The sequence below is a fragment of the Oncorhynchus masou genome, chromosome 18 (assembly GCF_036934945.1).
Source record: "Oncorhynchus masou masou isolate Uvic2021 chromosome 18, UVic_Omas_1.1, whole genome shotgun sequence".
NCBI classification, from domain to species: Eukaryota; Metazoa; Chordata; class Actinopteri; order Salmoniformes; family Salmonidae; genus Oncorhynchus; species Oncorhynchus masou.
Genome location: NC_088229.1, coordinates 32,119,905 through 32,135,468, shown reverse-complemented (window position 1 = coordinate 32,135,468; position 15,564 = coordinate 32,119,905). Strand labels below are relative to the sequence as shown.

Below are 15,564 nucleotides of genomic sequence, written 5' to 3'. Positions count from 1 at the left end.
CAAGGTACAGCTATTCTGCTCCTAGCAAGGCATGTACGATAAGTCTATGAAGTCGGTAGTCAGTAAATCAGTTGAACTAATCCTCTCCTCCACCTCTCCTCTCCCCAGGGCAAGGCCAGGCCCCAGGCTGAGGTTGACTGTGTGGAGCACCTCAACAACCAGCTGAGGAGACACAGACGCCACAGACGCATCGCCACCACCCAGCAGCAGAGGGCAGCACTGAGACGCATCCGCCAGCTGCAGCAAACGGTAACATTCACTGTCTGTTCCCTTCATATAAATAAATACTACTACTGACCTCTATGGTTCCCTCTGATTTCCCTTTGCCTTGAACCACGTCAAAGCGCTTTCATATCGGTTGAATGATTACATTATCACATACAGAGCGATTGGGATGTTTAGGTTTTTCAATGCACTTTAAAGAGCTCTGCTGAAATATCTCAGTGAAAGTGGCCCGCGCATGGTAGAGATAGTGGAGAATGTCTCCACACAGACATATTCCATGGACCAGTCAGGTGGTTATGGGGTGGGCTGTGGGCGCAGGCAACCAGGGCTTGACAGCAGGATGGAGTGGTGGAGTCCACCCATACGGTCCATACAGGTATGTGTTTGTTTAACCTGCTCCCTGGATAGTCTCTCTCCTCCACCACAGACTAGATTACCTGTCAAGGATGACGAAACAGGGCTGTTTTAGATGCTGTTCATTTGACTCCTCTTGTTGGCATAGTTCAGTATGCAGGCAGGAATGTACACCTGTTGACTGTGATGGTCCAGTTAATTGGGTTTGTTCACGGGTCATCTTCTATGTGTCTGTTCCAGCCTGATGTAAGGAGTGTTCACAGGGAGAGATCTCAGGGTCACATGGTCACCTGGACTGGGCCTGGTTTTGCCCGGGTCAAGGATGGCGCTGGACTGGTCTTCACAATAGACAACATCCCCCATGCCATGGAGTATGACATCATGATCCGCTATGAGCCAGAGGTACACTCTCAGGGTTCCTCCATGTCTTCCCCACAATTAACCATATACGGTGTATTCAGAAAGTATTCAGACCCCTTGAATTTTTTCACATTTTGTTACGTTACAGACATATTTTGAAATTGATTAAATTAATTGTTTTCCTCATCAATCTACACACAGTACCCCATAATGAAAAAGTGAAAAAAGGCTTTTAGAAATGCTTGCAAATTACAAATTACAAATAAAACACAGAGATACCTTACTTACATAAGTATTCAGACCCTTTGCTATGAGACTCGAAATTGAGCTCAGGTGCATCCTGTTTCCATTGATCATCCTTGAGATGTTTCTACAACTTGATTGGAGTCTACCTGTGGTAAATTCAATTGATTGGACATGATTTGGAAAGACACACACCTGTCTATATAAGGTCCCACAGTTGACAGTAAATGTCAGAGCTAAAACCAAGCCATGAGGTTGAAGGAATTGTCCGTAGAGCTCCGAGACAGGATTGTGTCGAGGCACAGATCTGGGGAATGATACAAAAATATTTCTGCAGCATTGAATGTCCCCAAGAAGACAGTGGCCTCCATTATTCATGGAAGAAGTTTGGAACCACCAAGACTCTTCCTAGAGCTGGTTACCTGGCCAAACTGAGCAATCAGGGGAGAAGGGACTTGGCCAGGGATGTGACCAAGAACCCAATGGTCAGTCTGACAGAGCTCTAGAGTTCCTCTGTGGAGATGGGAGAACCTTACAGAAGGACAACCATCGCTGCAGCACTCTACCAATCAGGCATTTATGGTGGCCAGACCGAAGCCACCTCTCAGTAAAAGGCACATGACAGCCCGCTTGGAGGTTGCCAAAAGGCACCTAAAGGACTCTCAGACCATGAGAAACAAGATTCTCTGGTTTGATGAAACCATGATTGAACTCTTTGGCCTGAATGCCAAGCATGACGTCTGGAGGAAACCCCACAACATCCTTACGGTGAAGCATGGTGGTGGCAGCATCATGCCTGGAGGAAACCCGACACCATCCTTACGGTGAAGCATGGTGGTGGCAGCATCATGCTGTGGGGATGTTTTCAGTGGCAGGGACTGGATCGAGGGAAAGATGAACAGAGCCAAGTACAGAGAGATCCTTGAATGAAACCTGATCCAGGGCGCTCAGGACCTCAGAATGGGGCGAAGGTTCACATTCCAACATGACAACGATCCTAAGCAACCCGATCGAACATCTCTAGAGAAACCTAAAACCAGCCGTGCAGCGGCTGACATCCAACCTGACAGAGCTTGACAGAAACATCAGAAACACATAAACATCCAACCTGACAGAGCTTGACAGAAACATCAGAAACACAGAAACATCCAACCTGACAGAGCTTGAGAGGATCTGCAGAGAAGAATGGCGAAATTTTCCAAATACAGGTGTGCCAAGCTTGTAGCGTCATACCCAAGAAGTCTCGAGGCTGTAATAGCTGCCAAAGGTGTTTCAACAAAGTACTGAGTAAAGGGTCAATACTTATATAAATGTGATAAACCTGTTTTTGCTTTGTCATTATAGGTTATTGTGTACAGATAGATATATTTCTATTTATTTTTTTATCCGTTTTAGAATAAGGCTGTAACGTAACAAAATGTGGAAAAAGTGAAGGGGTTTGAATTCTTCCAGAACGGCACCTTAATTCAAACCCAACCTACAATATTACAGTATGACAAGATTACACTATCTGAAATAGAATGTCTGAATGTCGTCTCCCTCATTTTATTACCCCACAGGGGGTAGTCGGTGTTGATCATTGTGATTACATTTGACATTTACATTTGAGTCATTTAGCAGACACTCTTCTCCAGAGCAACTTAGTGCATTCATCTTCAGATAGCTAGGTGGGACAACCACGTATCACAGTCATAGTAAGTCAAACCGTTCCTCAATAAAGCAGACACCAGCAAAGCCGGTGCTGGTAAGAAAGGACAAGGGCGAGTGTCAGTGCAGGAACATTGCAACAGTGTAACAATGGAACAGTGGAAAACAAATGCTGCTTCCTACCTCTAAAACACTGTCTGTTATGTGTGTGTGTAGTCTACTGAGGACTGGGAGGCCATAGTGAGTGTTACCTCCCTGCTGCTGCCCACCAGCCCCCGCTGTGGCAACCTGCTTCCCACTGAACAGCTCTACACTGTCACCCTGCCGCACAACAGGAGGTACTACTGATACCAACAGCATGTGTGTGTACGTGTGTGTGCGTGCATGTGCACGAGAGAGAGAGAGAGAGTTTTAGGGTGAGAGAGAGAGAGTTTTAGTAGAGGTTTTAATTGTTGTGTATGTTTCCCATATAAGTGTCATTAACGTGTGCCAACTTGTATGTCAGTGTGTGTGTGGTCTTTTGCTTATTACCCAGGTATAAATCTAACAGTGACTCCTATTATATTATCTAAACCTCTAGCAATGTTTACTATCCAGCTGATCATCTGGTAACTAAGGATTTCACAACATTTCTGAAGGGGTATTTTGGATATTTCACTGTTAGGATACAGAGGAGCCAATATACTGTCTCCTGTAACTTCGTTCTGGCCAAACACATGGGTGTGAGAGCACATTCTTCTGTTAAAGTAAATTGATACTGTATTGAGATTGAGTAACCGTGAAAACGCCCAGTCTAGGTGAGAGCAAGTCGCTGTCGGTTCACTGAGTTCCTTTTACATGTATTTAGCTGAGCGCATCCTTGAGATTGCAGATGGTTAAGATAAAAGCTTGCCAGAAGATAACGCATGAAGGATTTGTGCCGAGAAAATGTTCCCTGTGTGTATAGCTGTTCACAATGACAGTGAATAGGAGAACATGTACTTGATTACAGGTAATATACAGTACACTGCTATCAGCAATAAAGATGTAGACCTTGTTCCTCTGAACTTTGCTTTGGGAAATAGTCCTGCCACCACATTCCTCTGTATATGGACGCGCCTGTCCTGCAGCATGCTCTTTGTCCCAACTCATTCTCTCACACTCTGTCAACCATCACCATGGAGACTGGCCAGTCCAACTCTTCCTCTCCTTCTCCACCCCATCTAATAAAGACTCTCTGACGGTCTACCTCTCTGTTTTTACCTGCCTAGTATGGTCTCTACCCCAGCTATTCTCTGGTCAACCAACCTATACATATTGAGAAACTTCCCTTAGAATTAACTTCAGTGAAACGAAGAGTTCGTTCCCTCGCCCGGATCTTACTGGCTCACTGGACCGTGGCTCCCCCTGCTGTTCTGCTCTATGATTGGCGCCTCAGGCAGAACCAATTAGCAAAGTGACCCAAAACACAGACAGCGAGTCAGAAGTCAGACAGGATGCGAGGGCAGAGAGGGCAAACAAGGAGGGCACTAGGCATACAGTGACTGGTAGACTGGATCACACAGTCTTTGTTGAGAGTAGAGCGATTCAAGGGGTGGTGGGGTATAAACTCCTCCTCTTTATGAACTCAAAGACTTGTTCTCAATGATTTGTGTGCAATTAGTTTCTGTGGAATGCAGCACATCGAAAAAACACACAATGGATAGGTTTTCTGTTACCCTGTCTGTGTCTCCTTCTGTCGTCTGTTTACCAGTGTTGAAGAGCAGGAGGAGAAAGGCCCTCTGACAGAGACTGTTCATCTGTCTCTTTCAATCAAGGGGTCCCAGACCTCCCTGTTTCATCCTGTCACTGTCCCTACTGTATATTTGTTTGTATAGTGTCTGTGGGTGAGTATGTGTGTTTGTATAGTGTTTGTGGGTGAGTATGTGTGTTTGTATAGTGTCTGTGGGTGAGTATGTGTGTTTGTATAGTGTCTGTGGGTGAGTATGTGTGTTTGTACAGTGTTTGTGGGCGTGAATGTGTTTTTGTATTTTGTATTTATTATGGATCCCCATTAGCTGCTGCCAAGGTCTGTGCATCATCTGTTGACAAGGCTAGCTTTGATTTCTTTCACTTTTATATTTCTGGCTGTATTTCTTTTAATCTTTAAAGGGCCATACGGCCGTGTCACAACTCACACGAGAACAATGTCATATCAGACTGTCTGCTAAGAGAATCTCTTTGTGTGACCCAACAGGTATGTCCAGATGCCCAGGCCTTTCTGCTTTGAGCCCAGTAACCGTTATGTCGTGGCCATCAGATTCCAGCGCCACGGAGTGTCCCAGAGACACCTGACCGCTTTCATCCTTGTTGATTCAGTGAGTCAATCAGACTGGCGTGACAGCCCCGCATTAGATGGAGCTCATGTAAAACAGAAAGCAAAATGACCGTTTTATGTGTGTGAGGGACAAATCAGCAGTGATGTGATAATAACTGTTGACCAGATACCGCAACCTAGTGGTCTGAATACAAAAGTGCACTTATATTAAGCGTAAGACCGCAATAGGTTCCAAATTCACTTTACATTTCACCTCCTTTCACCTCTCACTCACCTTCTTTAATACCTTTCATCCCTCCATTCCTCCCCAGCTGGTGCTGATCCCCAAGTACACGGAGCTGCTTGGTTTCCAGGGTAACGACCCTGCGGCGGAGGAGCGCCGTGATGAGATGGTGCGCTACATGTGTCTGGACTCCTTCATGGCCATGCCCATGCCCATGCTGGCAGAGATGTGCACCAAGCTCATCTGCAGCATCTCTGCCATCCTGCATGATGGAGCTCTGCGTGAGTGGACACTCAGCACAGCCGCACACTGAACCGGGGGGTCAGGGGTCAAATATCAAAGGAAAGGGAACATTAGGCAACGGCTCCATTAATGCCTTCTTATCGAATACTGGGTATCAGCATTTTCTCTGGTATCAGCTTCTCCGGTCCAACTAATCACTTTACTTACCAATCTACTATTACACGCTGCACTGTGATCAGTAACACAATGTAACCAGGGTTGCCAACAATTTTTCAGTAAGAATCGCTGTTTGCTCCTTGATTTGTCGCTAGAAGTCGCTAGATTGCGTTTTGCGACGAAGTCACAGCATCAATTTGCTGCGGTCCCCGACGTAGCGTTTTCGCCCCCCTCTCCCGCCACGCACCCCCTCCCCTTGTGCTTCTCTGCCTGTGTGTGCACCGTTGCTGTGACTTCTGTTGCAGCTTCTCCCACTCAAAGTCACTGAATTCTATCAAAACCATAGACATTTTCAGTGGCAAAACTCCTCAAAAGAAGTCTGAAAAGTAGTGCATTTGTCACTAGCCTCTTTTACCAATAAAAGTCGCTGGAGTGGCCTAAAAATGTACTAAACGTAGCGACCAAGTTGCTAAATTGGCAACACTGAATGGAACTCTGTTGTAACACCATTTATGGTTTCCGTATGCCATCACCCATGGCTTGTTTGACTAAACACTTTTCTTCTCCTCTCATGTTCTCTACAGAATGTCAGTGCGACCCCCAGGGGTCTCTCAGTGCTGAATGTGACAGAGTCGGAGGTCAGTGTCGCTGTAAACCCAACGTGATTGGACAACGGTGTGACCAATGTGCACCTGGCACCTATGGCTTTGGACCATATGGCTGTACTGGTGAGTGAGCACTGGCATCTTTCAGTCATGAATCATATCTTTGTTTAATATATACAGTGGGGCAAAAAAAGTATTTAGTCAGCCACCAATTGTGCAAGTTCTCCTACTTAAAAAGATGAGAGAGGCCTGTAATTTTCATCATAGGTACACTTCAACTATGACAGACAAAATGAGAGAAAAAAAATCCAGAAAATCACATTGTAGGATTTTTAATGAATTTATTTGCAAATTATGGTGGAAAATAAGTATTTGGTCAATAACAAAAGTTTCTCAATACTTTGTTATATACCCTTTGTTGGCAATGACAGAGGTCAAACGTTTTCTGTATGTCTTCACACGGTTTTCACACACTGTTGCTGGTATTTTGGCCCATTCCTCCATGCAGATCTCCTCTAGAGCAGCGATGTTTTGGAGTTGTTGGGCAACACGGACTTTCAACTCCCTCCAAAGATTTTCTATGGGGTTGCGATCTGGAGACTGACTAGGCCACTCCAGGACCTTGAAATGCTTCTTACGAAGCCACTCCTTCGTTGCCCAGGCGGTGTGTTTGGGATCATAGTCATGCTGAAAGACCCAGCCATGTTTCATCTTTAATGCCCTTGCTGATGGAAGGAGGTTTTCACTCAAAATCTCACGATACATGGGCCCATTCATTCTTTCCTTTACACGGATCAGTCGTACTGGTCCCTTTGCAGAAAAACAGCTTCAGACGGGCCTGGACATGTACTGGCTTAAGCAGGGGGACACGTCTGGCACTGCAGGATTTGAGTCCCTGGCGGCGTAGTGTGTTACTGATGTTACTGATGATTTTTGCTCACCGTTCTTGTGATCATTTTGACCCCACGGGGTGAGATCTTGCGTGGAGCCCCAGATCGAGGGAGATTATCAGTGGTCTTGTATGTCTTCCATTTTCTAATAAATGCTCCCACAGTTGATTTCTTCAAACCAAGCTGCTTACCTATTGCAGATTCAGTCTTCCCAGCCTGGTGCAGGTCTACAATTTTGTTTCTGGTGTCCTTTGACAGCTCTTTGGTCTTGGCCATAGTGGAGTTTGGAGTGTGACTGTTTGAGGTTGTGGACAGGTGCCATTAATACAGGTAACGAGTGGAGGACAGAGGAGCCTCTTAAAGAAGGAGTTACAGGTATGTGAGAGCCAGAAATCTTGCTTGTTTGTGGGTGACCAAATACTTATTTTCCACCATAATTTGCAAATTAGAAGAAGCATTTCAAGGTCCTGGAGTGGCCTAGCCAGTCTCCAGATCTCAACCCCATAGAAAATCTTTGGAGGGAGTTTAAAGTCCGTGTTGCCCAGCAACAGCCCCAAAACATCACTGCTCTAGACCTTGTGAAAAAACCTTGTGAAGACATACAGAAAACGTTTGACCTCTGTCATTGCCAACAAAGGGTATATAACAAAGTATTTACATAAACTTTTGTTATTGACCAAATACTTATTTTCCACCATAATTTGCAAATAAATTCATAAAAAAATCCTACAATGTGATTTTCTGGATTTTTTTCTCTCATTTTGTCTGTCATAGTTGAAGTGTACCTATGATGAAAATTACAGGCCTCTCTCATATTTTTAAGTGGGAAAGCAATCCAAAACTAAATCTAGAATCGCCTTCCTATATCGCAACAAAGCATCTTTCACTCATTCTGCCAAACATACCCTCGTAAAACTGACCATCCTACCGATCTTCGACTTCGGGGATGTCATCTATAAAATAGCCTTCAACACTCTACTCAACAAACTGGATGCAGTCTATCACAGTGCCATCTGTTTTGTCACCAAAGCCCCATACACTACCCACCATTGCGACCTGTACGCTCTCATTGGTTGGCCCTCGCTTCATACTCGTCGCCAAACCCACTGTGTCCAGTTATCTACAAGTCTCTGCTAGGTAAAGCCCCGCCTTATCTCAGCTCACTGGTCACCGTAGCAGCACCTACTCGTAGCACACGCTCCAGCAGGTATATCTCACTGGTCACCCCCAAAGCCAATTCCTCCTTTGGTCGTCTTTCCATCCAGTTCTCTGCTGCCAATGACTGGAACGAACTGCAAAAATCTCTGAAGCTGGAGACTCATATCTCCCTCACTAACTTTAAGCATCAGCTGTCAGAGCAGCTCACAGATCATTGCACCTGTACATAGACCATCTGTAAACAGCCCATCTATCTACCTCATCCCCATACAGTATTTATTTATTCATCTTGCTCCTTTGCACCCAAGTATCTGTACTTGCACATTCATCTTTTGCACATCTATCACTCGTGTTTAATTGCTATATTGTAATTACTTCGCCACCATGGCCTATTATTTGCCACAGGGATGCTGGCCCATGTTTACTCCAATGCTTCCCGCAGTTGTGTCAACTGTGGGTGGTGGACCATTCTTGATACACACAGGAAACTGTTGAACGTGAAAAACCCAGTAGCATTGCTGTTCTTGACACAAACCGGTGCGCCTGGCACCTACTACCATACCCCGTTCAAAGGCACTTTCATCTTTTGTCATTCAACCTCTGAATGGCACACATACACAATCCATGTCTCAATTGCCTCAATGCTTAAAAATTATTGTTTAACCTGTCTTCTCCTCTTCATCTACACTGATTGAAGTGGATTTAACAATTGACATAAGGGATCATATCTTTCATCTGAATTCAGCTGGTCAGTCTATGTCATGGAAAGTGCATGTTTGGGACACTCAGTTTATATACTATATATGGCAGGTGCTACATCTTGTGTGTGTCAAACACTGGATAACCTCACACATCCAAAATACTATTTCCCCTTCTCTCCTTCTCCCTCTCCCTCTTTTTCTCCCTCCTCTTCCCTCTCTTTCTCCCCCTCCCTTCACAGCCTGTGACTGCCATTCCCAGGGCTCTCTGGGGCACCAGTGTGACCCGGTGACGGGGCAGTGCCCGTGCAGACAGGGGGCCAGTGGGCGCCAGTGTTCAGACTGCCAGCCTGGCCAGTGGGGCTTCCCCAGCTGCAGGCCATGCCAGTGTAATGGTCACACTGATGACTGCAACCCGCAGACAGGGGAGTGCCAGACCTGCAGAGACTACACTGATGGACAGTACTGTGAAAGGTGGGCAGTGGGAGAGAGATAGACAGGGGAGTGCCAGACCTGCAGAGACTACACTGATGGACAGTACTGTGAAAGGTGGGCAGTGGGAGAGAGATAGACAGGGAGTGCCAGACCTGCAGAGACTACACTGATGGACAGTACTGTGAAAGGTGGGCAGTGGGAGAGAGATAGACAGGGGAGTGCCAGACCTGCAGAGACTACACTGATGGACAGTACTGTGAAAGGTGGGCAGTGGGAGAGAGATAGACAGGGGAGTGCCAGACCTGCAGAGACTACACTGATGGACAGTACTGTGAAGGTGGGCAGTGGGAGAGATAGACAGGGGAGTGCCAGACCTGCAGAGACTACACTGATGGACAGTACTGTGAAAGGTGGGCAGTGGGAGAGAGATAGACAGGGGAGTGCCAGACCTGCAGAGACTACACTGATGGACAGTACTGTGAAAGGTGGGCAGTGGGAGAGAGATAGACAGGGGAGTGCCAGACCTGCAGAGACTACACTGATGGACAGTACTGTGAAAGGTGGGCAGTGGGAGAGAGATAGACAGGGGAGTGCCAGACCTGCAGAGACTACACTGATGGACAGTACTGTGAAAGGTTGGCAGTGGGAGAGAGATAGACAGGGGAGTGCCAGACCTGCAGAGACTACACTGATGGACAGTACTGTGAAAGGTGGGCAGTGGGAGAGAGATAGACAGGGGAGTGCCAGACCTGCAGAGACTACACTGATGGACAGTACTGTGAAAGGTGGGCAGTGGGAGAGAGATAGACAGGGGAGTGCCAGACCTGCAGAGACTACACTGATGGACAGTACTGTGAAAGGTGGGCAGTGGGAGAGAGATAGACAGGGGCGTGCCAGACCTGCAGAGACTACACTGATGGACAGTACTGTGAAAGGTGGGCAGTGGGAGAGAGATAGACGGGTAGTGCCAGACCTGCAGAGACTACACTGATGGACAGTACTGTGAAAGGTGGGCAGTGGGAGAGAGATCGACAGGGGAGTGCCAGACCTGCAGAGACTACACTGATGGACAGTACTGTGAAAGGTGGGCAGTGGGAGAGAGATAGACAGGGAGTGCCAGACCTGCAGAGACTACACTGATGGACAGTACTGTGAAAGGTGGGCAGTGGGAGAGAGACAGGGAGTGCCAGACCTGTAGAGACTACACTGATGGACAGTACTGTGAAGGTGGGCAGTGGGAGAGAGATAGACAGGGAGTGCCAGACCTGTAGAGACTACACTGATGGACAGTATTGTGAAAGGTGGGCAGTGGGAGAGAGATAGACAGGGAGTGCCAGACCTGCAGAGACTACACTGATGGACAGTACTGTGAAAGGTGGGCAGTGGGAGAGAGATAGACAGGGTAGTGCCAGACCTGTAGAGACTACACTGATGGACAGTACTGTGAAAGGTGGGCAGTGGGAGAGAGATAGACAGGGTAGTGCCAGACCTGTAGAGACTACACTGATGGACAGTACTGTGAAAGGTGGGCAGTGGGAGAGAGATAGACAGGGGAGTGCCAGACCTGTAGAGACTACACTGATGGACAGTACTGTGAAAGGTGGGCAGTGGGAGAGAGATAGACAGGGAGTGCCAGACCTGCAGAGACTACACTGATGGACAGTACTGTGAAAGGTGGGCAGTGGGAGAGAGATAGACAGGGAGTGCCAGACCTGCAGAGACTACACTGATGGACAGTACTGTGAAAGGTGGGCAGTGGGAGAGAGATAGACAGGGGAGTGCCAGACCTGCAGAGACTACACTGATGGACAGTACTGTGAAAGGTGGGCAGTGGGAGAGATAGACAGGGGAGTGCCAGACCTGCAGAGACTACACTGATGGACAGTACTGTGAAAGGTGGGCAGTGGGAGAGAGATAGACAGGGGAGTGCCAGACCTGCAGAGACTACACTGATGGACAGTACTGTGAAAGGTGGGCAGTGGGAGAGAGATAGACAGGGAGTGCCAGACCTGCAGAGACTACACTGATGGACAGTACTGTGGGCAGTGGGAGGTTAGACAGTGGGCAGAGACTACACTGATGGACAGTACAGGGCAGTGGGAGAGAGATAGACAGGGAGTGCCAGACCTGCAGAGACTACACTGATGGACAGTACTGTGAAAGGTGGGCAGTGGGAGAGATAGACAGGGGAGTGCCAGACCTGCAGAGACTACACTGATGGACAGTACTGTGAAAGGTGGGCAGTGGGAGAGAGATAGACAGGGGAGTGCCAGACCTGCAGAGACTACACTGATGGACAGTACTGTGAAAGGTGGGCAGTGGGAGAGAGATAGACAGGGGCGTGCCAGACCTGCAGAGACTACACTGATGGACAGTACTGTGAAAGGTGGGCAGTGGGAGAGAGATAGACGGGTAGTGCCAGACCTGCAGAGACTACACTGATGGACAGTACTGTGAAAGGTGGGCAGTGGGAGAGAGATCGACAGGGGAGTGCCAGACCTGCAGAGACTACACTGATGGACAGTACTGTGAAAGGTGGGCAGTGGGAGAGAGATAGACAGGGGAGTGCCAGACCTGCAGAGACTACACTGATGGACAGTACTGTGAAAGGTGGGCAGTGGGAGAGAGACAGGGAGTGCCAGACCTGTAGAGACTACACTGATGGACAGTACTGTGAAAGGTGGGCAGTGGGAGAGAGATAGACAGGGAGTGCCAGACCTGTAGAGACTACACTGATGGACAGTATTGTGAAAGGTGGGCAGTGGGAGAGAGATAGACAGGGGAGTGCCAGACCTGCAGAGACTACACTGATGGACAGTACTGTGAAAGGTGGGCAGTGGGAGAGAGATAGACAGGGTAGTGCCAGACCTGTAGAGACTACACTGATGGACAGTACTGTGAAAGGTGGGCAGTGGGAGAGAGATAGACAGGGTAGTGCCAGACCTGTAGAGACTACACTGATGGACAGTACTGTGAAAGGTGGGCAGTGGGAGAGAGATAGACAGGGGAGTGCCAGACCTGTAGAGACTACACTGATGGACAGTACTGTGAAAGGTGGGCAGTGGGAGAGATAGACAGGGGAGTGCCAGACCTGCAGAGACTACACTGATGGACAGTACAGTGAAAGGTGGGCAGTGGGAGAGAGATAGACAGGGGAGTGCCAGACCTGCAGAGACTACACTGATGGACAGTACTGTGAAAGGTGGGCAGTGGGAGAGAGATAGACAGGGGAGTGCCAGACCTGCAGAGACTACACTGATGGACAGTACTGTGAAAGGTGGGCAGTGGGAGAGAGATAGACAGGGGAGTGCCAGACCTGCAGAGACTACACTGATGGACAGTACTGTGAAAGGTTGGCAGTGGGAGAGAGATAGACAGGGAGTGCCAGACCTGCAGAGACTACACTGATGGACAGTACTGTGAAAGGTGGGCAGTGGGAGAGAGATAGACAGGGGAGTGCCAGACCTGCAGAGACTACACTGATGGACAGTACTGTGAAAGGTGGGCAGTGGGAGAGAGATAGACAGGGGAGTGCCAGACCTGCAGAGACTACACTGATGGACAGTACTGTGAAAGGTGGGCAGTGGGAGAGATAGACAGGGGCGTGCCAGACCTGCAGAGACTACACTGATGGACAGTACTGTGAAAGGTGGGCAGTGGGAGAGAGATAGACAGGGTAGTGCCAGACCTGCAGAGACTACACTGATGGACAGTACTGTGAAAGGTGGGCAGTGGGAGAGAGATAGACAGGGGAGTGCCAGACCTGCAGAGACTACACTGATGGACAGTACTGTGAAAGGTGGGCAGTGGGAGAGAGATAGACAGGGAGTGCCAGACCTGCAGAGACTACACTGATGGACAGTACTGTGAAAGGTTGGCAGTGGGAGAGAGATAGACAGGGAGTGCCAGACCTGCAGAGACTACACTGATGGACAGTACTGTGAAAGGTGGGCAGTGGGAGAGAGATAGACAGGGGAGTGCCAGACCTGCAGAGACTACACTGATGGACAGTACTGTGAAAGGTGGGCAGTGGGAGAGAGATAGACAGGGAGTGCCAGACCTGCAGAGACTACACTGATGGACAGTACTGTGAAAGGTGGGCAGTGGGAGAGAGATAGACAGGGGAGTGCCAGACCTGCAGAGACTACACTGATGGACAGTACTGTGAAAGGTGGGCAGCGGGAGAGAGATAGACAGGGGAGTGCCAGACCTGCAGAGACTACACTGATGGACAGTACTGTGAAAGGTGGGCAGCGGGAGAGAGATAGACAGGGGAGTGCCAGACCTGCAGAGACTACACTGATGGACAGTACTGTGAAAGGTGGGCAGCAGGAGAGAGATAGACAGGGGAGTGCCAGACCTGCAGAGACTACACTGATGGACAGTACTGTGAAAGGTGGGCAGCGGGAGAGAGATAGACAGGGGAGTGCCAGACCTGCAGAGACTACACTGATGGACAGTACTGTGAAAGGTGGGCAGCGGGAGAGAGATAGACAGGGAGTGCCAGACCTGCAGAGACTACACTGATGGACAGTACTGTGAAAGGTGGGCAGTGGGAGAGAGATCGACAGGGGAGTGCCAGACCTGCAGAGACTACACTGATGGACAGTACTGTGAAAGGTGGGCAGTGGGAGAGAGATAGACAGGGGAGTGCCAGACCTGCAGAGACTACACTGATGGACAGTACTGTGAAAGGTGGGCAGTGGGAGAGAGATAACAGGGGCGTGCCAGACCTGCAGAGACTACACTGATGGACAGTACTGTGAAAGGTGGGCAGTGGGAGAGAGATAGACAGGGGAGTGCCAGACCTGCAGAGACTACCTACACTGATGGACAGTACTGTGAAAGGTGGGCAGGGGGAGAGAGATAGACAGGGGAGTGCCAGACCTGCAGAGACTACACTGATGGACAGTACTGTGAAAGGTGGGCAGCGGGAGAGAGATAGACAGGGGAGTGCCAGACCTGCAGAGACTACACTGATGGACAGTACTGTGAAAGGTGGGCAGCGGGAGAGAGATAGACAGGGGAGTGCCAGACCTGCAGAGACTACACTGATGGACAGTACTGTGAAAGGTGGGCAGTGGGAGAGAGATAGACAGGGAGTGCCAGACCTGTAGAGACTACACTGATGGACAGTACTGTGAAAGGTGGGCAGTGGGAGAGAGATAGACAGGGAGTGCCAGACCTGCAGAGACTACACTGATGGACAGTACTGTGAAAGGTGGGCAGTGGGAGAGAGATCGACAGGGGAGTGCCAGACCTGCAGAGACTACACTGATGGACAGTACTGTGAAAGGTGGGCAGTGGGAGAGAGATAGACAGGGGAGTGCCAGACCTGCAGAGACTACACTGATGGACAGTACTGTGAAAGGTGGGCAGGGGGAGAGAGATAGACAGGGGAGTGCCAGACCTGCAGAGACTACACTGATGGACAGTACTGTGAAAGGTGGGCAGCGGGAGAGAGATAGACAGGGGAGTGCCAGACCTGCAGAGACTACACTGATGGACAGTACTGTGAAAGGTGGGCAGCGGGAGAGAGATAGACAGGGAGTGCCAGACCTGCAGAGACTACACTGATGGACAGTACTGTGAAAGGTGGGCAGTGGGAGAGAGATAGACAGGGAGTGCCAGACCTGTAGAGACTACACTGATGGACAGTACTGTGAAAGGTGGGCAGTGGGAGAGAGATAGACAGGGGAGTGCCAGACCTGCAGAGACTACACTGATGGACAGTACTGTGAAAGGTGGGCAGTGGGAGAGAGATCGACAGGGGAGTGCCAGACCTGCAGAGACTACACTGATGGACAGTACTGTGAAAGGTGGGCAGTGGGAGAGAGATAGACAGGGGAGTGCCAGACCTGCAGAGACTACACTGATGGACAGTACTATGAAAGGTGGGCAGCGGGAGAGAGATAGACAGGGGAGTGCCAGACCTGCAGAGACTACACTGATGGACAGTACTGTGAAAGGTGGGCAGCGGGAGAGAGATAGACAGGGAGTGCCAGACCTGCAGAGACTACACTGATGGACA

General features: G+C 49.0%; 1 protein-coding gene across 4 annotated transcripts in view; it reads left to right on the top strand.

The window, feature by feature from the left end:
- lamb2l (laminin, beta 2-like) overlaps window positions 1-15,564 on the top strand; it is a 63,331-nt gene that overhangs the window by 35,595 nt on the left and 12,172 nt on the right. For all 4 annotated transcript variants that reach the window (XM_064923006.1, XM_064923004.1, XM_064923003.1 and 1 more), the window contains 7 exons: window positions 109-249; window positions 820-981; window positions 3,046-3,167; window positions 5,045-5,165; window positions 5,437-5,629; window positions 6,332-6,475; window positions 9,341-9,572. In XM_064923006.1, coding sequence (XP_064779078.1) covers window positions 109-249; window positions 820-981; window positions 3,046-3,167; window positions 5,045-5,165; window positions 5,437-5,629; window positions 6,332-6,475; window positions 9,341-9,572 — 1,115 coding nt within the window. The remainder of the gene's footprint in view (window positions 1-108; window positions 250-819; window positions 982-3,045; window positions 3,168-5,044; window positions 5,166-5,436; window positions 5,630-6,331; window positions 6,476-9,340; window positions 9,573-15,564) is intronic.